Here is a 20,687-nt window from a genome sequence, read left to right on the forward strand (position 1 = left end):
CCATCAGCCATATTAAAGAATCAAGGTCAAAAAAAAAGAAAGGAAATGCAGCAGTAGAGAGGAAAATGGTAAACCCAAGAATCAAAAGTGCAAACCAAGGTGTGAAACCAATTAGGCAGAGGCGCAAAGACCTAGGAAGATTGTTGGAGAAAAAATCGGCCCAAAAAAAACCCCAGAAACGGCGACATGTGCTGGCATGTGGGATCGGTGACGGAATTTGTGGCGGCGCATGTGACCATGCGCGACTTTGAACGGCGAAAATTTTCTAGGAACAGGCCGATTGGCGGAAGCTCTTTCCTCTAGTGGGGGTGGTGTAGTACAACTCCTTGGTGATTGGTGCCTATAAGCTTACCTAGCAACCTTAACACTGTTTGCAGGAAACTCACGCTAAAAATTAATGGCAGAGCTCTTATACCATACTGAGAAGGATTCTTGGAGAAAAGAGTTTTTTTTTTTTTAGTATACATTTGCCATGTACACTCTTCCTATTTATATATAACAATCCTGAATACAAAAGAAGTCTAGATATTTTAGGAAACTAATAAAAGAGGAAGATAACTACAAGAAGAAAAGAAAAAATACAATGCAATACAGTCCCTTTAATTTATGGATTTACAATCTAGTAGGATTTCAACAATACCTGTGTGGAAAATAACCAAAATTATTATTTTTATTAATGTTGTACCTTTATTTTGAATGCAATTGTTTTTCAGATGCTTTCCAACCAAAAGGAAAAAAAAAAAAATTTTCCCACTGTCACAGCCTCAAGCTTACAACTGCCATCAACACCACCATCATAAGCGTTCTGCCCTCAACATCATCATCTCCACAATTATCATCCTACTATTATTTGTGCCACCCACCACCACAGGCATCAACCACCCTATCAACTTTTCTTAGCCTTCATCACCTTCAACACTGTTGCATTATATTTCACTGTTACTATGATTGCAACTAGACATAAACCAAAACCTGCCCATTCAACATTGGACCAGATTGATGTTGACAGTGGTTCGATTTCAGGCCAAAATTAGATGTTTTACTTTTTTAAAAATAAAAATTGAGTGTCGGATTAGATTGAACCGAATCGAAACCAAAACTGAAGGGAACCATTGGGTCCAGTCCTGAGTCCTCAACCCTTAGGGCCAGAACCGGACTGCGCTCATACCTAATTGCAACCACACAATTAGCAGCACTACCATCATATTGAAAAGAATAGTTATTAAAATAGACATTTGCACTTGTAATTGTACATGTGCTCATTTGTCAATAAAATGCATACAACCTTAACTGAGTAGTAAAAAGAGGTAGACAATATCGGTAAACATAAGTGTCTTTTCTAGTTTTCTAGTGGAAAATGAAAACCAAAAGAAAAGAAACTTGTTTCTATGACTAGAAAGCAACACAGGTAACAATAGTTAATTCTTCAAAGTTATGCAATTTTGTGATTATTAGGCACTTTTGGTACACAATTAAGTCCAAAAAAATTTTTTGAGATTCACTTATCATCAAATTGATTATGAGACAGGGCTTGTTAATTGGCATCGTTATGGCGTTCCATTAATGGTTCTTTTAAAGGGCTTTCTTTAGCCAACAAGCAAGGGAATTGGGAGCTCTTTTATACTATTCTACAATTCTTTTTTCATGATTTTCTTAGGAGATTCTTATCTTCTTTTTATTCCTTCATTCTTGATATAATTTCAGTTTCTATCCAACACCTCCCTACCCCCTTGTTCTTTTCGTCAAGAAAGTTTGTTTTTTAAGCTTTGACAGAGAAGGGAAAAAAAATATTATTATTAAGATTCATAATAGAATTCTAAGAGTGAACTGAATTTTAACTATGTGTTTATTCCTTATCTGGGTCATGATCACAGGTTCTCAAGTGTTTAGGACCAAATGCTCTGAGGGAAGTAATTGAAACAGCAGAATTATATCAAGTATGCACTATCAATCAGCTGATTTAAGGTATGTGATTTTAACAGAACACGTTCAGGTAGAAAATAGGGGTTCTTTATGCTATGAGTCAGTTAAATTTTATAGAAAATTTTGAACAATGGCCATTGGTAGGGACTATGAAACCCTTGTGTGTCCCATTATGATTTTAAGTAGGGATTTTATCATACTTATTTGTAACGAAAAAGAATAGTATTAATTTGTTGTAATTTATTCAATTTTGGACATTGAAGAGAGTTGTAGGACATAATTTTTGTTTGTCTCAGCTACTACGGCTGTGCATGGTTTTCAAGGATTTTAAACCGAACTAAAGCAACGTACCAAAATGACAAGAATCATACTGATTTTATTTTAATGATTTGATTTAGATTTAGTTCTTTATTAAGAACTAAAATAAGATCATATTGAAATCGAACTAAAATCGTATCAAATCGAGAACTAATTATATTATTTATTATTTTTCTATTTTTTCTTATTAATTTTAGTTTTAAATATATTAAATAATTTTATAGTTCTTAAACTTAATTCATAATTATATGTGTATCTTATAATTAAATATTACACAATTAAGAAATAGCGAAAAAATATATTATATTGTATGCTTGTATTATTATATTATATATAACAATAGCAACTAAACCTAAATCCTAGATAGTATATAACATGCTTAATTCTAAATTATATATGAATATTATAGTTAAAAATTTTATAATTTAAAAGTAACTGTAAGGCATATTATACGATATATTGTATATTAATAACTAATTTAAAGTTAAATGTTAATTTAAATATAACTTTTTTTTTAAAATTACATAAAATTATTTCAGAAATTGAAACCATACTGAATTAAACTGAAACCGAAACATAGAAAACCTCGATTTGGTTTTGATTATTAGACAAGCCTCAAAATGGAACCAGAATTGCATATCTCTACTCGTGAATGCTGAAACTTGAACTCACGATCAAACATGAAATCCCACAATGTTGGAAATAATTTCAGTATTACTGAATTAAGCTTGGTAAATATGGGAGATAATGATAGTTTTGCATTTTTTTTAAGTATTAATATGTGTATTTATGTTGTGATTAAAATTCCAAGCTTTAAGCATCGTAGGGCTTTGTTTGGTTAAAGATTATTTTGATTAGTTGTCTTACAATAATATATTCTTATAATAATATATATTTGGTATTGGCTTAAAGCATATTTGACCTTTGATCTTTATTTGAAAAGTTACTCAACACTTTATCTTTTGTCGCATTTCATTGACACTTAAACTTTAAAAGTGTAATATCGTTGCACTTGAATTCAAGATTTTCTTTTCTTAAAAATAATCGTAATATCACTAGTTATAATTTATTAGTCAAAATAATGTATTCTACAGGAAAAGAATTGGGTTCCTTTGAAGAACCCTAATTTGTTTCACCTTCTTAATTATCCTTAGCTTCTTGTTGTCTGCACAAGAAAAAAACACAATTCAAGAGAGAGAAACATGCACCCAAAATAATTTTTTGCAAAATGTTCAATTTAGCCCTTAAACTTATTGGAGAAGTATAATTTAGTCCATTTTTAATTTTTTATTTAATTTAATTCAAAATTTTTAATTTAAGTTTAATTTAGCTTAAAAATTAAAATTTATGGGTTAAATTTCTTTATTTTTTTAATTTAAATAAAAAAATTTCTTGATTTGGAGACTAAATTTCTTAATTTAAGCCAAAAAAAATTAAAAAACTTAATTTATTGATTTTTTTTTATTTTTAAGTTTAAATTAAAACTTCTAAATTAAATTGGATGAAAAGTTAAAAATAAACTAAATTAAATTTTTCCATTTAATTGATTTCAAGTAAAATATTTTTTTCTGCAAGTTACCCGCCTGTTATTTAACTTTCTACAAGCACAAAGAAGTGCTTCTTTGGGCTCCTCTCTCTCCTTCAGCATGTGGAATCCCGATTGTGATTTTTAGAGTGTTTCTCTACTTAACTTTTAACTTAAATATATTTTCTAACTTATAAATTAATTTAAAATAAATAATTTTTTTGGTTTAAATATTTAGTTACCATGTGCTTAAAATAACTTATTAATATGTCAAAATTACTAAAAATAATGTGATATTTTTTAGTAATTAAGAGTTTGTCAAAACAAATGATAGTGTTAATATTTTTAAAAATTATTAAGACAATATAATTTTATATTTGATTAAAGAGTAATTTTAAAATAAGTAAATAATCAAAAGTAATTGATATCTTACTCATGACTTCTTGATTTATTTTAAATTTTTTTTATTTACAAGTCAAATTAAATATTGTTATATCTATAATTTCTATTTATAAGTAGATTTGACTAATTTATAAGTTAACTTCAATATTTTTTTTTTATCAAATCTAATGTTGATGCAAGTGTGAATGAATATGGTACAATGGGATTGGGGTTCATGGTAAGGAATTCAGCTGCTTTGGTTTTATTGGATATATAAAAGAAAATTCAAGCTCAAGGAAAGAAGCTAACTGCAAGTGCATTCATGTACTTATAAAAAAGTAGTAATTGAATTGTAAGAGAATACTAATTGGGTAATGGTTATCGGTTGTTGTCTGTCACTCAGTTTGTAATTTGTGAGAAAAAAAAAAGCTACTCAGTTGATAAAATATGGGTAATGTTACTTCAAAAGAATTTAAATAATAGCTTTGATTTTCATCTTTTCAAGTTGATAAAATATTAAAAAATGTAACAATTAACATGTTATCAAATTGCCTCAGCAATGGCTACTCGTTTCTTGTGGCGTCATTCCATGGACAAGGCATATATTTATTGGGTCAACTGGAATGAATTGTCTTGGAAAAAAATGTGGGTGGAACGTGTTTTAAGGATCTTGTCTTATTGAACTCAGCTCTTATAGCTTATCAGGCTTGGAGATGTTTAAAAATTCACAAGCCCTATGGGTTAAGGTTTTAAAAGGAGTTTACTTACCTTTTTCTAATTTTATTGATGGAGGGTATGGTCATCATGCCTCATGGGGTTGGAAAACTCTTCTAGACATGGGGTTGGAAGAGTCTTCTTTAGAGTAGGGATGAATTAAAGAAGGGGTTGCGTTGGCATATTATGGGTTATGCCTTTGTACATGATTGGAGTGACCCTTGACTCCCTTCATTGCCTCAGTTTATGATCCACAGTCCACGCGCCCCAGACAGCCCCATTATTTATGTGTTGGATCTTGTTAATGGGCAAACAAATAGCTAGAAGTTGAATATCTTAAGAAATTCTTTTTCCTTGTAAGAGTATGTGAAAATCCTTAAGATTCCTGTTGGTAAAGCTTATAGAGATCCTGATCTTATATGGCGCCGCACAAAATCAGGGGAACCCAAGAGTTAAGTCTCTCTATCATATGTTTAAGCAGTGGTAGGCAGCTTCTTCTCGCTTATCTTCTCCATCCACGTCCTCAGGACCTTAGCCCCAATTTTGGAAGAGTACGCGGCAATTACCAATTCCTCATAAGGTACATAATTTTTTATGGAGAGTCCGCACAAATTCTCTTGCTGCAAAAGAAAATCTGTTTAAAAGTGTGCCACCTTACCTATGTGTCGTTTATGTGGTTCTCCGTTGGAATCTACCGAGCATGTCATCTTCTTTTGTGCTCACATTAAGGCCTCATGGTTTGGATCTTTACATTGTTTTTAAGCTCATGAAAATGGTTTTGGTGCTTTTGTTGATTGGTGGCATCGTCTTCATAATTTTCCTAATGATGTTGATGGTAGACAGCTTTTGTTTAGCTGCTATGTTGCGTTGGCACATTTGGAAGACCATGATTGATGCAGCGTATAATTCTAAGGATCCAATTACTTGTTTCACCATTGCTAAGGCCTAGAATGCAGTTGAAGAGTTGTTCTCATTGGCTCCTCAGCAACACCATTTTGTGCTCAAATGCTTTAGCTCCTGCTGTTCTGGATCCTGTTAGATGGTCTCCTCCTTTACGGGACACTATCAAGATTAACATTTATGCCTCTTTTATGAAGGAATCTGCTTATGCTAGTATCATCAGATCTACTGCCTGGGGATATTGAAGCCGTGATCCTTGATACTAAAATGTTGTTGCAGGCTTATCCTTCTTGAAATGTATCTTTTAGATCCAGAGAAGCTGACAAATGTGCTCACTGGTTAGTTTATAATGCTAGAATTGGGTTAGTTCCTATACTCATTTTCAGTCATGAATGAATCCCTTATTCTGGTAAATAAAAAAATAAAAAAAAAACCTTCAACACCCACAATTCCCACAACAAAAATTACAAATTTGAAGGACTGCAAATATAAAAAATAACAAAAATAACATCGTCAATTTTCCCTATCTACCATGGGGATGGTCTGCAGATGGTGACACCTTGTCCAGAAGAATGTTTACAGAGAAATCCTCCAAATATATACAGTAATTTTAGGAAGTACCAGGTACAAGATAATCATCATATCATCCTGTTATCACATGCAGACCTTTCTTAAAATAAGCTCATCGAAGAATCTTCCACATCCCCTCTAAAAAATTTCCCAAGTGTCAAAAAAATAAAAGAAAAAGAACCTATCACATTCGATGCATGGTAAAATCTCACACATGCAACCAATGTGTTAATTTATTTTGATGAATTAAACCATAAAACTGGGAATCGTGTGAACAGAGGAAAAGAATACAGGGATTCATCAATAGCAAGACGCTTGGTATCCTTAAAGAAGAATATTGAACACAAAACACACAAAATGTGAAAATATGGCGAATGCACATACATCATTCAAAATAAATCAGCTCCAAAATTCTGTTGTCAATTTACCTAAAGAGACGACCAAAATCCTAGCTTACATGTAATGCATGATCTACCTTTCAAATAGCAAACATCATCAAATGCATTGCAACACTAATGAAACCATTTATAGGCCACCTACTTACTATTTCTACAAGAAATGTTACTTATTTAGTTGAAGGATGGCTATTGACACGAACAACATTAACTACCGCATGAGCATACCTAAGGCAGAGACATTGTTCTGAAGCAAAGATTATAAATTAAAAACCAAAAGAACTGCAGTAAAGAAAACTTAACTACTACCATGAAAATAGAATTGAATAGCATGTCTCTAAATTAGAAAGATTATTAATAAGCTAAAAGATAGTGATGAAAAGAAATACCTTGGCTGTGTAATAACATGCACCACCATTCGATCTTCCAAAATACAAAGCAAGAAAAGCAACTGAAAGCATATAAATGATGCTAGCTAACTCACATCATCTAGTCCTAAATAAATGGTCACAGAATTTTTGAATTGGCTGCACAAGGACAGACATGAATCCTCAATGTGAACAGCTTTGACGCTACAAGCACCCAATAACAGCAAATGGTAACAAAATTGTATCAACTTACAAATAAACTGGAACAAACCATCATAGTAATTCCATACTAGCAGAACTTGCATCCCAATCGACACACGGCATCCAGACAGACAGCAGTAAAGCAGTGACACGAGATTTAGGACAATTTCATGATAAAAAACTGGCTACCATCTTATGACGTTAAAAATCCATTAACAAATATTACAGGCACTACTTAATGAATATCAAAGTTTTCACTCTCTCTTTTTTTTTTTCTGAAATAACCACTACACAATGAACATTAAAGTTGTTATAAGAGTTAAACGCAAATTTCAAATAAAGTAAAATGGAGCAGAAACTGTAGTATGAGAACATAGCAGAGTAATTGTATCAGATAATCCACTTAAAACACCAGCAAAACATTGCATTTGCGACCAAAAAGAAAAAAAAAATCCTACAATGTGTCCATTTCAAAGCTCAAATTCTTCGTCCTTAAGAGCCATCTCTGCAGCCTCCTCTTCCTCCTCATCAAGAACAAAGTACTCATTCTTCTCCACAGGCCTAAACATGTAAAACATCACCGCATAAAACAACAGACTGGCAGTCTCCTCCGCAGCATTACTTACCCACTGATACTTGTAAGCTGCAATGGTCTTAAGTGCAAACACTACAATCCTCGTAAAATACAAGTATCCAATTACAACAATGTAAAACTGCCTAAACAGTTGCAGTTTGGCCAGATTTCTAGCAGCCTTCCCATCAGTCTTCGAGGTCTCTCTCAGAGATCGAATAGACCAGACAATTGGGAAAATAATCGCGCAACAGCAGATGATATCCACTAACAAGAACACCTGATTCCAGGTGACCCAATCCTTAATAAAGGGCCCTGTCTCACCAATCACCACAGAAGCCACATTAGCCAAGACCTGAAGGGGAACCACAATCATCAACACCTTCTTCTCCTTCTCTTGCAGGAATGGCTTCAAAAATGACCATCCGGTACCAATCAACACAATCACCGTGAAGAGCAAAACCACACGAATGAACTGGAAAATGTAGAACAAAACATCCCAACCATGAGGGGTACCGGTCACCTTCACGTAATGCTTATCCTCCGCGGCACAGATCAAGTTGAGCGCTTTCATCAGAAGCAATCCACCCATCAACAAATGGATCCGATGTACAGATCCTCTATTGGTGAAGCAAATGTAGATCCAGAAGCCCAGAAAAGCGAGATACGCAATGAAGTAGACAAAGTACAGCGACGGTAGCTGCGTTAAGCCAGCAGAGAGGAAATTAGAGCCATCGAACTCGAGATTGTAAACCTCCGTTCGAACGTTCATGGACACGCGCGTCTCCGGCGCGCAATTGGCGAAGAAAAGAGAGTATTCATTGGGGGCAGTGACGGGATAAGATTGGTTGAATGAGGAGAGAGGCGGGGGAGAGAGATCGCGGAAAGTAAAGAGATGGAGCGTGTAGTGAGACTCGAGGACGCAGAAGTTGGGGTTTTGCTGGATCTCGAGGAGGACTTGGAGGAGAGACTCCTCGGAGAGGAGAAAGAAGCCGAGACGAGAAGGGATGGGGTTAGGGGCGTTGATAGAGGAGGTGACTGAAACGGAGGAGACGGAGATGGTGACATGGCCAGTGTGCGTGAAACCGAATTTCTCAAAGAGGATCATGGACCGTCCATCGTTGGTAATCGATAAGGCTTTGATCTCGGCGGTGATGAGAGAGGAGAGGGAGAGTATGAGGAGGAGAGAGAGAGGGAGGAAGAGCGGTGGTTTTGTCATTTTCCGAGAGATTCTGGGGGTGATGGTGGTGGCGGTGAAGAGACCTAAGGAAGAGAAATACAGAGATAAACGATGGAGTTGTCCATTCGGTCGTCAGTCTCGGTCTTGGTCATGGTCAATATCAGAAGGTTTCTACGCCCACTTATACGACACCGTATGAGAAACGCGGGCAATCACACATTTACGCGCCTTTTAGTGTGAAAATATGAAAGCGGCTCACACGGAAGACCACTGTGGATAAGGACAGGGAAACGAGACCCCTTAGACTAAGGGCGGCTACAGTTCAAGAATCACTCAATAAAATCCTGAATCAAATCACAGGATTTGAAATATAATTTTTAAATTTTTAATTTTGATTCGAGCTCCGGTTTAAAATAATTTAAAGGGCTGTTTGGAAGTAGTTTAAAGGAGGTTTAAAAGCAATTTACATAAAAAAAATTAAAGAAAATTTTTATTGATTTAGAATCTAAGTTATATTTATAAAAATATTTTAATTTTTCTTAGAAATATTTCAATCAAAATAAAATAATAAAAAAAAATAAAAATAACTTATTTTTAAGAAAAATTTAATAAGCAAATATTTAAACTTATTAAAAAACTAGAGATGAAATTAAGTTTTTTAAAGAAATTAGAAAAAGTTGTATAAACTTAATTTTACCTATATATCCCTTTAAAATTTAGAAGAATCAAAATTTTCAATTATATTGCTTGCCTTTTTTTTAAATTATATGATAATTGATAATTAAAAAGTATAAAAGAGAAAAAAAAATTAAAATATAGACTATTGTAAATTTTATTGAGGATATAAAATAATAACAAAGTAATCGAGATAGTATTAAAACTTTCAGTGAGTATATAAAATAATAAAGTAGGAGAATTGTGAGAGTACTGAGAATTAAAATGAGTATAAAAAATAATTATTTATAAAATTTGAGAGAAATTAAAAGAGTATTAAAAATTAAAGAGAATATAAAGAATAATTGTATAGAGAATTAATGATGCATATAAATAAATTAGGAGTGGGGTAAGGTACTTATTTAATTTTTGTGTATTTAAATCACTAGTTTAGTCCGGTTCAAACCACAATTTAATCGATTCGAACCGGTTCACAATTCCTAAAAAATATGAACCTGAACTAAACCACGCAAAGGCAATTTCAGTCCGGTTTGAAGTTAGTTCTGATTTTGATCAATTTAGATATGATTTTAACCGAATCGGTTTCAATTTAGTTCCAGTTCGAAACCGGACAGTAGCCACCCCTACCTTAGACAAGTGGTTTTCTTTTAGATAAATTACAATTTCATTCTTCTTAAAATGATTAACGAGTTTTTTTTTTAAGAAAATAACATTTTTATTATATTATAATTTTTAATTAAATTATTATTTAACTTTTTAAACGAAAAAGAAATATTTTGTTTTGTCTATAATGAATTTTGACTATGACTTAAATTATTATTATAATAAATTGAGTCATCCGAATTGATGCCCTTGCCATATAGATCCTTATTCTAGGAGCTTCCAAGCTCATCAAAGGGCTTGGTGACTCATTGAATTGTCCACTAGTATGACCATAAATTTATCGTCTTCCATCGAGTTTTTCCAATAAAATAGCACCCAATATTCATCAATGGCGACAATCTGAATTTTGGCTATCTTTATGTTGTCTGAGAACATTAGATAAGTATTGGAAATGAAACAGATGGTTTTTTGCAAATTCAATAATTTGGAACAATTTGAGCCTTTAGCTTTTCAATTTCTAACTCCTTTTGATCAAATTCACAACCAAACCTCTTTAGCAGAAGATGTTTGGTTGTCAATTTGATCAAAATAAGTCAGAAATCAAAAAAACTAAAAGCTCAAATTGCTCATATTAAAGCTAATTTAGCCACACAAAAAAAGCAATTAACTCATGCTAAATTTGATAAAAAAAAAAAAACCAATGATTTTTTGCAAATTCAACAATTTGGAGCAATTTGAGCTTTTAGCATTTTAATTTATGACTCATTTTGATCAAATTCATAACCAAACATCTTCAGCATAAGAGAATTGGTTGTGAATTTCATCAAAATGAATCAGAAATCAAAAAGTTAAAAGTTCAAATTGCTCAAATTAAAGTTGATTTAGCAAAAAAAAAAAAAAAACAAACAAACAAGCCATTAACTTATAATGAAAAAGTTATAAATTGGCAAACTTTGAATCCCAATGCTCAAAATGCTTTCCCGAAATAGTAAAATTATTTTTCAAAGAAAAACACTTTGTAGAAAAATTGTTTTCAAATAATTAATATTGTACATATTATGAAAAGAAATTTCAATACCTTATATTAATATCTGCTTAATACTTCTATATTATATATAAGTGTACAAAGGGGAATATTAATTTTACTTAAATTACTTTTTTTTAAATTAATTATAATTATATTTTTATTATTTAAATTAATATTAAAATTTATATAAATTTAAAAATCTTAATTTTACTTATATGTAACATCAATTAAATATAAAATTTTATAAAAAGTAATTATATTTTTATTATTTAAATTAATTTTAAAGTTTATATAAATTTAAAATTTTTAATTTTAGAATTCATATAAATTTAAAAATCTTAATATTACTTATAAAAATTTATAAAAATAATTAATTAAAATAAGAAAATAATAAATCAAAAATAAAAAATATTATTAATCTATCTATTATTTATAAAAATATAAAAAATATATTTATAGCTATAAATAAATAACTCGTCACCGATAATGCATATTAATAATTAATATAAATTAAAATTTTAATATAATTGTAATAATAATTCTACTTATACTATAAACATATTATAATTCTAAATATAGGAATTCTATAATTATAATCCTATAATTATTATTACTTTTTGAACGAATAAAAATATTCTTATAAATATTAATAATTAAAATTATATTTTTCTTTTATAAATTTTATGTTTTAAAAATTATTATACAAAAATTTTGTTATGATTTTAATTTAAAATTAAAAACTTAAACATATATATATATATATATATATAATTTTAATTAAAACTTGAATGATTAAATTTATATTTATATTTTTATCAATAATATATATAACATAATCTATAATTTAAAGAATAAAAATTCTTATTAAATATGTTAAATAATTAATATATTAAATAGGTTTTAAAATTTTTTATATCAAACAATATAATAATATAAACTTTCAAGATATCAATATAATAAAAATGAAAATTTTATAATAATAATACACTAAGCTAACAAAAATTTATTTCAAAAATTATTCTATTTTCTAATTTTACAAATAATTTTTTTCATATTTGATATGCAATTTCATTATGCAACTTAAATTATTTTAAATTATGAAAAATTAAAATAAAATATGCAAATCAAATTAAAAAAAGCAAAATAATATAATTTAAATGAATTAAATTGAATAAGCTAATTTATATTTATTATTAATTTATTTTAATTTTAAATATTTTTACCTATTTATATTTTTAAAACTTATTATTACATTTTTTTTTATTATATTACATTTAAGTTTATAATTAAGTTAATATTATATGTTAATAATATAACATATAACTTTCATAAAAATATAATCAAATAAAAAATAATTTTTAAATTGATAAATATGTTTATTTATATAATTAATTAAAACAACATTAAAATTAATATTTTAATTAAATAATTAAATATACTATTTATAATATTATAATAATATTATATAATATATAAAAAAATTAAACCACGAATTTTATAAAGAGTACAATAACGGGCAATACACATTTGCGAAAAAACTAATATATGACAAATTTATCAGCAATATATATCAGATAATCCCATTTGGCACACTAGCTTAATATTTTTAAGAAGAAATCACATTTTTATACCATACAATTTTTTCTTATATTGAGAAGGAGATTATATTGAAAGTATCTATTGCTTGCTCGTGAACTTTTTAATTTTCTTGATAAATGGCACACAGTCCGGAGTAATATGTACATTTTCTCTCATATTAGATAGGTAGCTGCACTTGCTAGAGCTGAGCAGATTTCAATTCAAATCGAAAAATCGAATTAAATTAAATCAATTCAATTAAATCAGTTCAATTTTAAAATTCAATCGGTTTGGTTCGGTTTTATATTATAAAAATTTCATTTATTTCGGTTTGGTTCGATTTTAAAGAGAAAAAAATCGCTTAAACAGAACCGAATTTAATAATAATTTATATGTTCAAATCGAACAAAATCGAACCGAATAGATTTTTGAAATAATTTATTTTTATGAAAAATTTATGAATTATATTTAATTATATATATATTAATTATTTAATTTCATTGATTAATGGTTATTAGATTCAAACCAAAGTCAAAATTAGACCAAACAACTTGAAAATTAAGTATAAATTAAAAAATCAATCAAAAATCAAAATCGATCAGTTTAAACCGAATCGAACCGAAATAGAGCAGTTTGGTTCGATTCAATTTTTCACCTATTTCTGTTCAGTTCAGTTTCTAAAACATATAATTTAATTTTTATAATTTAATTCAATTCGGTTCGGTTCGAACCGAATGCTCACCCCTACCACTGGCATAGTCAGGATTTATTTTTATAGAATCAAAATAATACTTAATATATATTTATACTTACAATTTTTTTTATTCACAAAAATATATGTGATGTATATATTAAATGTCAAAATAAAGAATATAAATTTAATAATTTTAATCAAGACGTTATAAATTTAAATAGGTGAATAGCCTAATAAAATATAAAAATTTTTAAATTTAAGAATCAATTTAATTCTAAATTTATAACTTTATATTAAAATTATAATATTACATAAAGTTAGGGCCATGGCCTCTAGCCCCTCTTCCCTATCTCTGTTGTTGGACAACTCGTTGTGTTAGCGTAGATACCTACTTTTTATCTTCTATTTTAAGCATGTTGTAAAGGAAGTCAGAAGTCCTACGATGAACCCTGAAATATTTTGGAGGCTATGAAATGACTAAAAAAATTAATAAAATAAAATAAAATAAAATAATTTTAATTGAGTTAAATTAAACAATGAAATTCATTAAATTTTTTAATTTCAGTTATATATGAATGTGGGCTTATTTTTTTAGGGCTTTATTAAAAGACTTTTTAATAATAATAATAATAATAATAATAATAATAAAAGAAGGATTAAGATAGAAAAAATGGTTGCCGTGAAGATTAGATTAGGTTTAGATTTTTTTTATTTAAATTATTCTAATTATTTATTTTTTTATTATCTTTATTATTATTATTATTATTTTAAAAAAAGTATAAAAATAAAAGTTGCAGTGAATATTAGATTTTAGATTTTTCTATTATCTTATTTATTTATTTTATTTATTTTCAATTTTTGAAAACCTACTTTGATCAGGTTTATTCTATAGCCTTACTACTATATATATATATATATATATATTTTAGTGTTCCATTGGATTCAATAAGAAATAACCTTTTGAATCATATAAAAAGTATTTTTCTTTTATTTTTAATGATTTTTTGAATTTATTGTGTTTGGCTGAATGCATTGTTAGGCAATTAGACTTTATTAATTTTATTTTTAGACCTTAGAAAATTTATTTTTGGTTTGTAATTTTTTTTGGTGATGGTTTAAGATGCCTATTTTATTATCAAATTATTTTATTTTATTTTATTTCGTCTAAATTAATTATAATAATTTTTATTAAATCATTGCTCAAATTTGATTGTTTTTTATAAAAGTAAGTAAATTTAATTTTTTATATTAATTGGTTCATAAAGTTAGGTATTTTTTTATATATTTTAATTTAATATCTTAACTATCTTGTGATAATATTTGATAATTTTTTGAATAAATTTAGTGTTTTTAATTTATTTTTACTTTTTCTACTTGGTTTGCATTCCAACTAATTTATTGAATTTTGTGTGCTTTTTAGGTTGTCATTTTCAATGTTCTCGGTTTTCCACGTTAAAGTTTATTATGATTAGGGTTGTATTTATTTTTTCTGAATTTTTTTATTAAGTTTTATATTTTTTTATAGATTGTTTAAAAGTTTGATTAGTTTAATTAAAATAGGGCTCTTTTATTTTTTTTATTTATTGGGATTTTTTTAAAAAATTTTAGACCTACTAGAATTAAGATTAATTAATTTGATTATATTAAAATATTTAAATTAATTAAAATTAAATTTTCAATTTCAATTTTAACTTATTTTAAATAAATAGTTGATTTTTTATTTTATTTCATGTTCATTATTTTTTTTTATTCTGTGTTATTTCATTTAAATGCTTACTTTTTGTCACTTTTGAGTTTTTTTTTATGTGAATTAAATGAATGGGACCTTTAAGTTATAAGATATGATTTTTCATTTTGCAAAGGGCCATTTTTTTAATTTCTTTTTGGAATTAAATTATTTTCTCCTCTCTCTTTTTTTTAGGTAGATTTTTATTACTTTTATATTTTAATTACAACTATGCATAAAATTTGACTTAATTAATTAATTTTGAACTTAAGAATAACCTAGTAATATTAAAATTAACTTATGCAGGCGTAATAGAAACCTTAGGTTATGTTAATTTAGAGATTATGCATGTAAATAAATTTATATCAAATTAACTTAGTTAAATATGCATATAAAGAAACATGGTAATATGGTAATTAATGGATTTAAGTACATAATTTAGAAAACATTGACATGTGCAAGACCCTCCTCTTCCTTTGATGTATGCACTTTAGATTGAAATATTACGACTTTTCCTTCTGTATACTATTGTATGACATGTAAAATGATTTAGTATGTAATTAATTTAGTTAAATATATATGTAGGGAAAGATGGTAAATAAAGTAATTCTTCTAACTTAGAAATATAATATTATAAGACTTTCTATGTGCATATACCTATTTGTTTTATTGAATGGTTGATTTTTAAATGTGTGTGTAACCATAGTTTGCATAAATGTAAGATTGGGAGTTCAATAAAAGATATAACAAAATAGACTTCAAGAATCAATAGTAAAGACTAGCCCTTATTCTAAGATAAGTATAAGCGTTGAGGGTGCTTAACACGTTTTTTCTCTCATACCCACTATCCTGAACCTAGACCATTGGACTTATGGTAAAAGAAATGTAATGGACCTTTATAAGAGGTAAGTTGCCATCCATGTTCTTTCTTATGAATTTGTTCCGGTTATTACTCAGGTAACGATTTCTTTTCTCTGTCTTTGTGGCGTTAATATCTAAGTATCGTAATAGTATTATAGGAAGACAATGCTAAATCAGGCTCGATGTCTCACAACTAGGTTGCAATCCGAATAAAAAGAAAATGTTTTTTTTTTTTTATCAACTTTAAGTTATTCAATAGTTACTTGTTGAGGTATAATTCTACAATAATAGATAATTTTTTAGAGTATCCTTACATTATTATGAAAATAAAAACACTTAATAAATATAATAACAAAAATAAATATTTTTTTTTTACTATATTAATTTGTTAAAAATTAAATGAAATTTTTATTAATTTAAAAATACAATGAAGGTCCACTAGAGATCGATCATACAAGAATACTTATTTTCACTCTTTCTTTGGTAGCTAGGTGATATAACCAGATAAAGAAGTGACCTGCTTTCACTCGGTTGAATTGGTCAATTGGACCAGCAAATCGCATGACTTAGTTAGTTTAACTAGTTAATAGGATCATTTTTTTCTTTTAGTGTTGGTAAAAGAAATTAAACCCAAAACCTCATATGAAATCAAGCTAACTTGATAATTATATATTTATTAATTTAAAAAATATATATTTCTTATTTTATAATAAGATAATCAATTATATAAAATAATATGTTTTACTTTTCTTCTAACATATAGTTAATATTTTATAAATATTTAAAATATACAAAATTATAAAAAAAATTTTATTTATTACTCATAAATATTAAAATAAGAATAATAATATTTAAAATTAAATGCTTTTATATAAAATCTAAAAATACTATTAAATTTATATGAATATAACTTAATAAATATTGAAAATTTCATCTTAAATTATAAAACTTAATTAATTATATTTATTTATATTAATTCATGTTATATTTAATTAATTTTTTAATTATTATATATATTTAATTAATTTTTAATGACTTATTAAATATTACTAGCTCATCCACCCAGTCTATTTACTAAATCAACCTCAGACCAAGTTTAATAACATTGCTATATGCTCATCCCCAAATCTCACAAAAGTGTCCTTTGACCAAAATTAATAAAAAGCAATCATTAGAAATATTTGTTGGATATTATCATCAAACAATCATGATACCAAAATTAATATCTACATAATGTTAAAATATATAATATTACAATTATAATTTAATATGATAATTGATCATAACAAAATTATATATGTAGCTTTGAACATGTTAAATATCTCAAAACATATAAATTATCAAAGGCATGATAAACATTATTATGGAAAATGATATAAAAATGGCTTAGTAAGAAGTATTTAAGAATTGTTGTTGTTGTTCACAAGTATTTATGTTATAGGCATGCAATGAAAGTATCACTAAGAAAACATGGTGATTTCAAAATCTTGATTAAATTTCTTATTTTATAATTGACTCTTGTTCTTTCCTTTCATTGCTAATCTCTCACTAATTTGAAATAGATTTGATTTTTCTATCACAGATCAGAGATTAGATTTGGCAAGTATTTTCATGGTTTTTTTTTATTTTTTTTATCTTATTTATTATAGAATATCATTAAATTATATCTCTTACAACATACCAATTATTATTATATTATAGTTAAAAAATAATAAATCCTACGAGGATCACTATTTTCTAAACAAATTAAAATTGAGAGTCAAATTTAATCCCTTTTTTATATTAAGGTTTTAGGTAAAAAAGCACCATTATAGTACTCATATGCAATTAAAAAATAATAAAAAATTATTTTATTATTTTAAAATTCTTATAATCATAACATATTAAATTTAATTTTAATATATTTTTAATAACTTTTAACTAGTATATATATATATATATATATATATATAATTCTCAACTACAGATTCAACAATAACAGTTTTAACAGTAATACTAAATAGGTCATTAAATTCGTCAATAACTTAATATAACCATAACTATCAAATTATATCATTTTATTTGTGGATTTTTTTTTGAAAATTTTATTTACATGATTTAATTAATAGTTGAGAGAATTATATATAAATATATAATTTATGACTTAATACATAATTAAATTATATAAATCAATCAGTTATATTATTTAAATCTTGAGAAATTGAATGTTTTAAGGATGATCACACGCTTATTTTTCTTCAATTAGAAGTTATGAATCAATGCCATTTTGGTGGTTACTTTTTTTTTTAATTAAATTTAAATTCGTTATGGATTTAAATTTGTTTATATTGTTTTATTTGATGTAATAATTATATTTTTATTTCTATTAATATATTTTTTATATTTTTAATACAATTAATTTTGATCGAGTAAATTTAGTGCAATATTCCATTAACTAAGCTTACTTTACTTAAATTCTCAACTTCTCTTAGGCTTTCATTAGAAAGGAAGTTTTTTAAAACATGACTTATATTGACAAATGACATATCTATATTATTACATTAAATCGGTGTTATTAAATCTGATTTGGAGATTGACTTGATGAAGAGATCAAATGAATAGATTAGTAGTTTAATTAGCGAGTTAATGATTCGACCACTGAATCATTAAAAATTAATTAAATATAATATTTATTAATATAAATAAATAAAATTAATTAAATTTTAATTATTTAAAATAAAACTTTAACATTTATTATATAAAATAAAACTTTAACATTTATTAAGTTATACTTAATAAATTTTAATAATATTTTTAAATTAGTATTCAAGTAATATAATACATACAAATTTCTCTAAATGTATAATTATCTTTATAAAATTTTAAAAATATTAAGACTATATGAAAAAATAAATATATTGAAATAAAATAATGCATAACTACCAAGCTATCTCGATTGATTATGATTTTAAAGATTTTTATAAGGTTTTGAGGTTAATTTTCTATCCAACACTAAAAAAAAAAAGATTGCATTGAATAACAATCAGGTTAAACCAGTTCAATTATCCGGTCAATCGAATCACATCGGTTTTTTTTTTTTAAATTTGCTTTAATTATAAATTCATATAAATTTAAAGATTGATTCATCGATTAATTGGTTCAACCAATTGATTTAGTCCAAATTTAATACATATGCATTTAATACGCATTTAATTTTTAAGTAATAAATTTATTTTTATGCAAAGACTATAAAATACATTAACCTCAAAGATATTCTTATTTGTTTTTGTTTTTACATTTTAAAATTAATTAATCATTTTATCCACATATTGCGCGGCTTATTTTTTTTTATTTTAATACATAATTTAGTATTTATTTTTATAAAATTTCATATTTCAAAATCACACTATAAAATTTTGTTCTTAGCTAATTATATTAAATATAATTAAATAAAATTTTTATTAAATTTTAATAATTAATCCCTACTAAAATTTAATTTAATTTTTATTTCTAAAATGATTATCAATTATTTTCTTCTAAATATTTCTTCATAAAAATGTAACAATATAATATTTTTATAATATAATTACACTTAAAAAAACCATATATTATTAAAAATAGTTTATCCATAATGATTATAATAATAAATATGCTAAAAATAAAATCTTAAATATTAGGGTAATAATAATAATAATAATTTCTTAATTTATGATTTGCATTTTATTCTCTTCCCCCTCTCTCTCTTTTTTTTATTTTTTAAGTTTTAAGTTTATTCTTCTAAATTTGTATTTTTTTTATACTTCTTAACATTTGTAAATCTTTATTGATTAATTTTTCCTATAAAATATTTTTTACTTTTTTAAAAACAATATTTGTTTTTTTTATATAAATCACTGAAAAGTTATATGGTTAATGGTTTATTTTTTTATTCTGGTCATTTGATTTTTAACTCTAATTCTTTTATAGGAATGTCTATTTTTTGAAGTGTAGTATATAATTATGCACACAACAAAATAAAATTTGAAAAATAATTTATTATTATAAACATACTAAATTTAAAAAATAAAAAATATATAATTAAAAAATAATTATATAAATTTAAAATATAAAAAAATTAAATTATTATTTTAAGCAGGTAAAAAAGTGAGAGATTTTAATAAGTCAAATATTTAATATTCAAGAGAAATGATAAATGAATTTATTTTCTAGTATTAATAAATAAATTATTTAATAGTAACTTATATAAATATAAGTTAATTTTAAATTTTTAATTTTAATGATTTGTATTATATTTCAAATTAATTCATGTATACAATCAAAGGATAAAAATGCAAAACAAAAAGGTTACAATTTAAAAAAAAAAGTAAAATGGATAAATAGAAAAAAGGAAAATGAAGATTTAAATTTTAAAATTAAAGAAGATAAATTGAATTTTAAAGTAATTAATATTTATACAAAGTAATTATTATTTGATAAATCATTAAGTCATGTGAATTAC

The 20,687-nt window shown here is 26.1% G+C and overlaps 2 protein-coding genes across 8 annotated transcripts in view; one reads left to right on the top strand and one right to left on the bottom strand.

Moving 5' to 3' along the window:
- Positions 1-2,180, top strand: part of LOC110657047 (primase homolog protein) — a 54,750-nt gene extending 52,570 nt beyond the window's left edge. For all 7 annotated transcript variants that reach the window (XM_058144675.1, XM_058144681.1, XM_058144679.1 and 4 more), the window contains one exon: positions 1,875-2,180. In XM_058144675.1, coding sequence (XP_058000658.1) covers positions 1,875-1,964 — 90 coding nt within the window. In that variant the 3' untranslated portion in view covers positions 1,965-2,180. The remainder of the gene's footprint in view (positions 1-1,874) is intronic.
- A 5,422-nt stretch (positions 2,181-7,602) lies between these two features.
- On the bottom strand, positions 7,603-9,206 carry LOC110647726 (protein CANDIDATE G-PROTEIN COUPLED RECEPTOR 7). The gene has a single exon (XM_021801684.2). It carries the CDS (start codon positions 9,083-9,085, stop codon positions 7,766-7,768), a length of 1,320 nt encoding a protein of 439 aa, XP_021657376.2. The 5' UTR covers positions 9,086-9,206; the 3' UTR covers positions 7,603-7,765.
- Positions 9,207-20,687: the final 11,481 nt, after the last annotated feature.

This window comes from Hevea brasiliensis, chromosome 3 (assembly GCF_030052815.1).
Source record: "Hevea brasiliensis isolate MT/VB/25A 57/8 chromosome 3, ASM3005281v1, whole genome shotgun sequence".
Taxonomy (NCBI): Eukaryota; Viridiplantae; Streptophyta; class Magnoliopsida; order Malpighiales; family Euphorbiaceae; genus Hevea; species Hevea brasiliensis.

What these genes read in the sequence shown, in the direction of transcription:
- LOC110647726 (XM_021801684.2), bottom strand. Translation starts at nt 9,085, where the DNA reads ATGACAAAACCACCGCTCTTCCTCCCTCTCTCTCTCCTCCTCATACTC.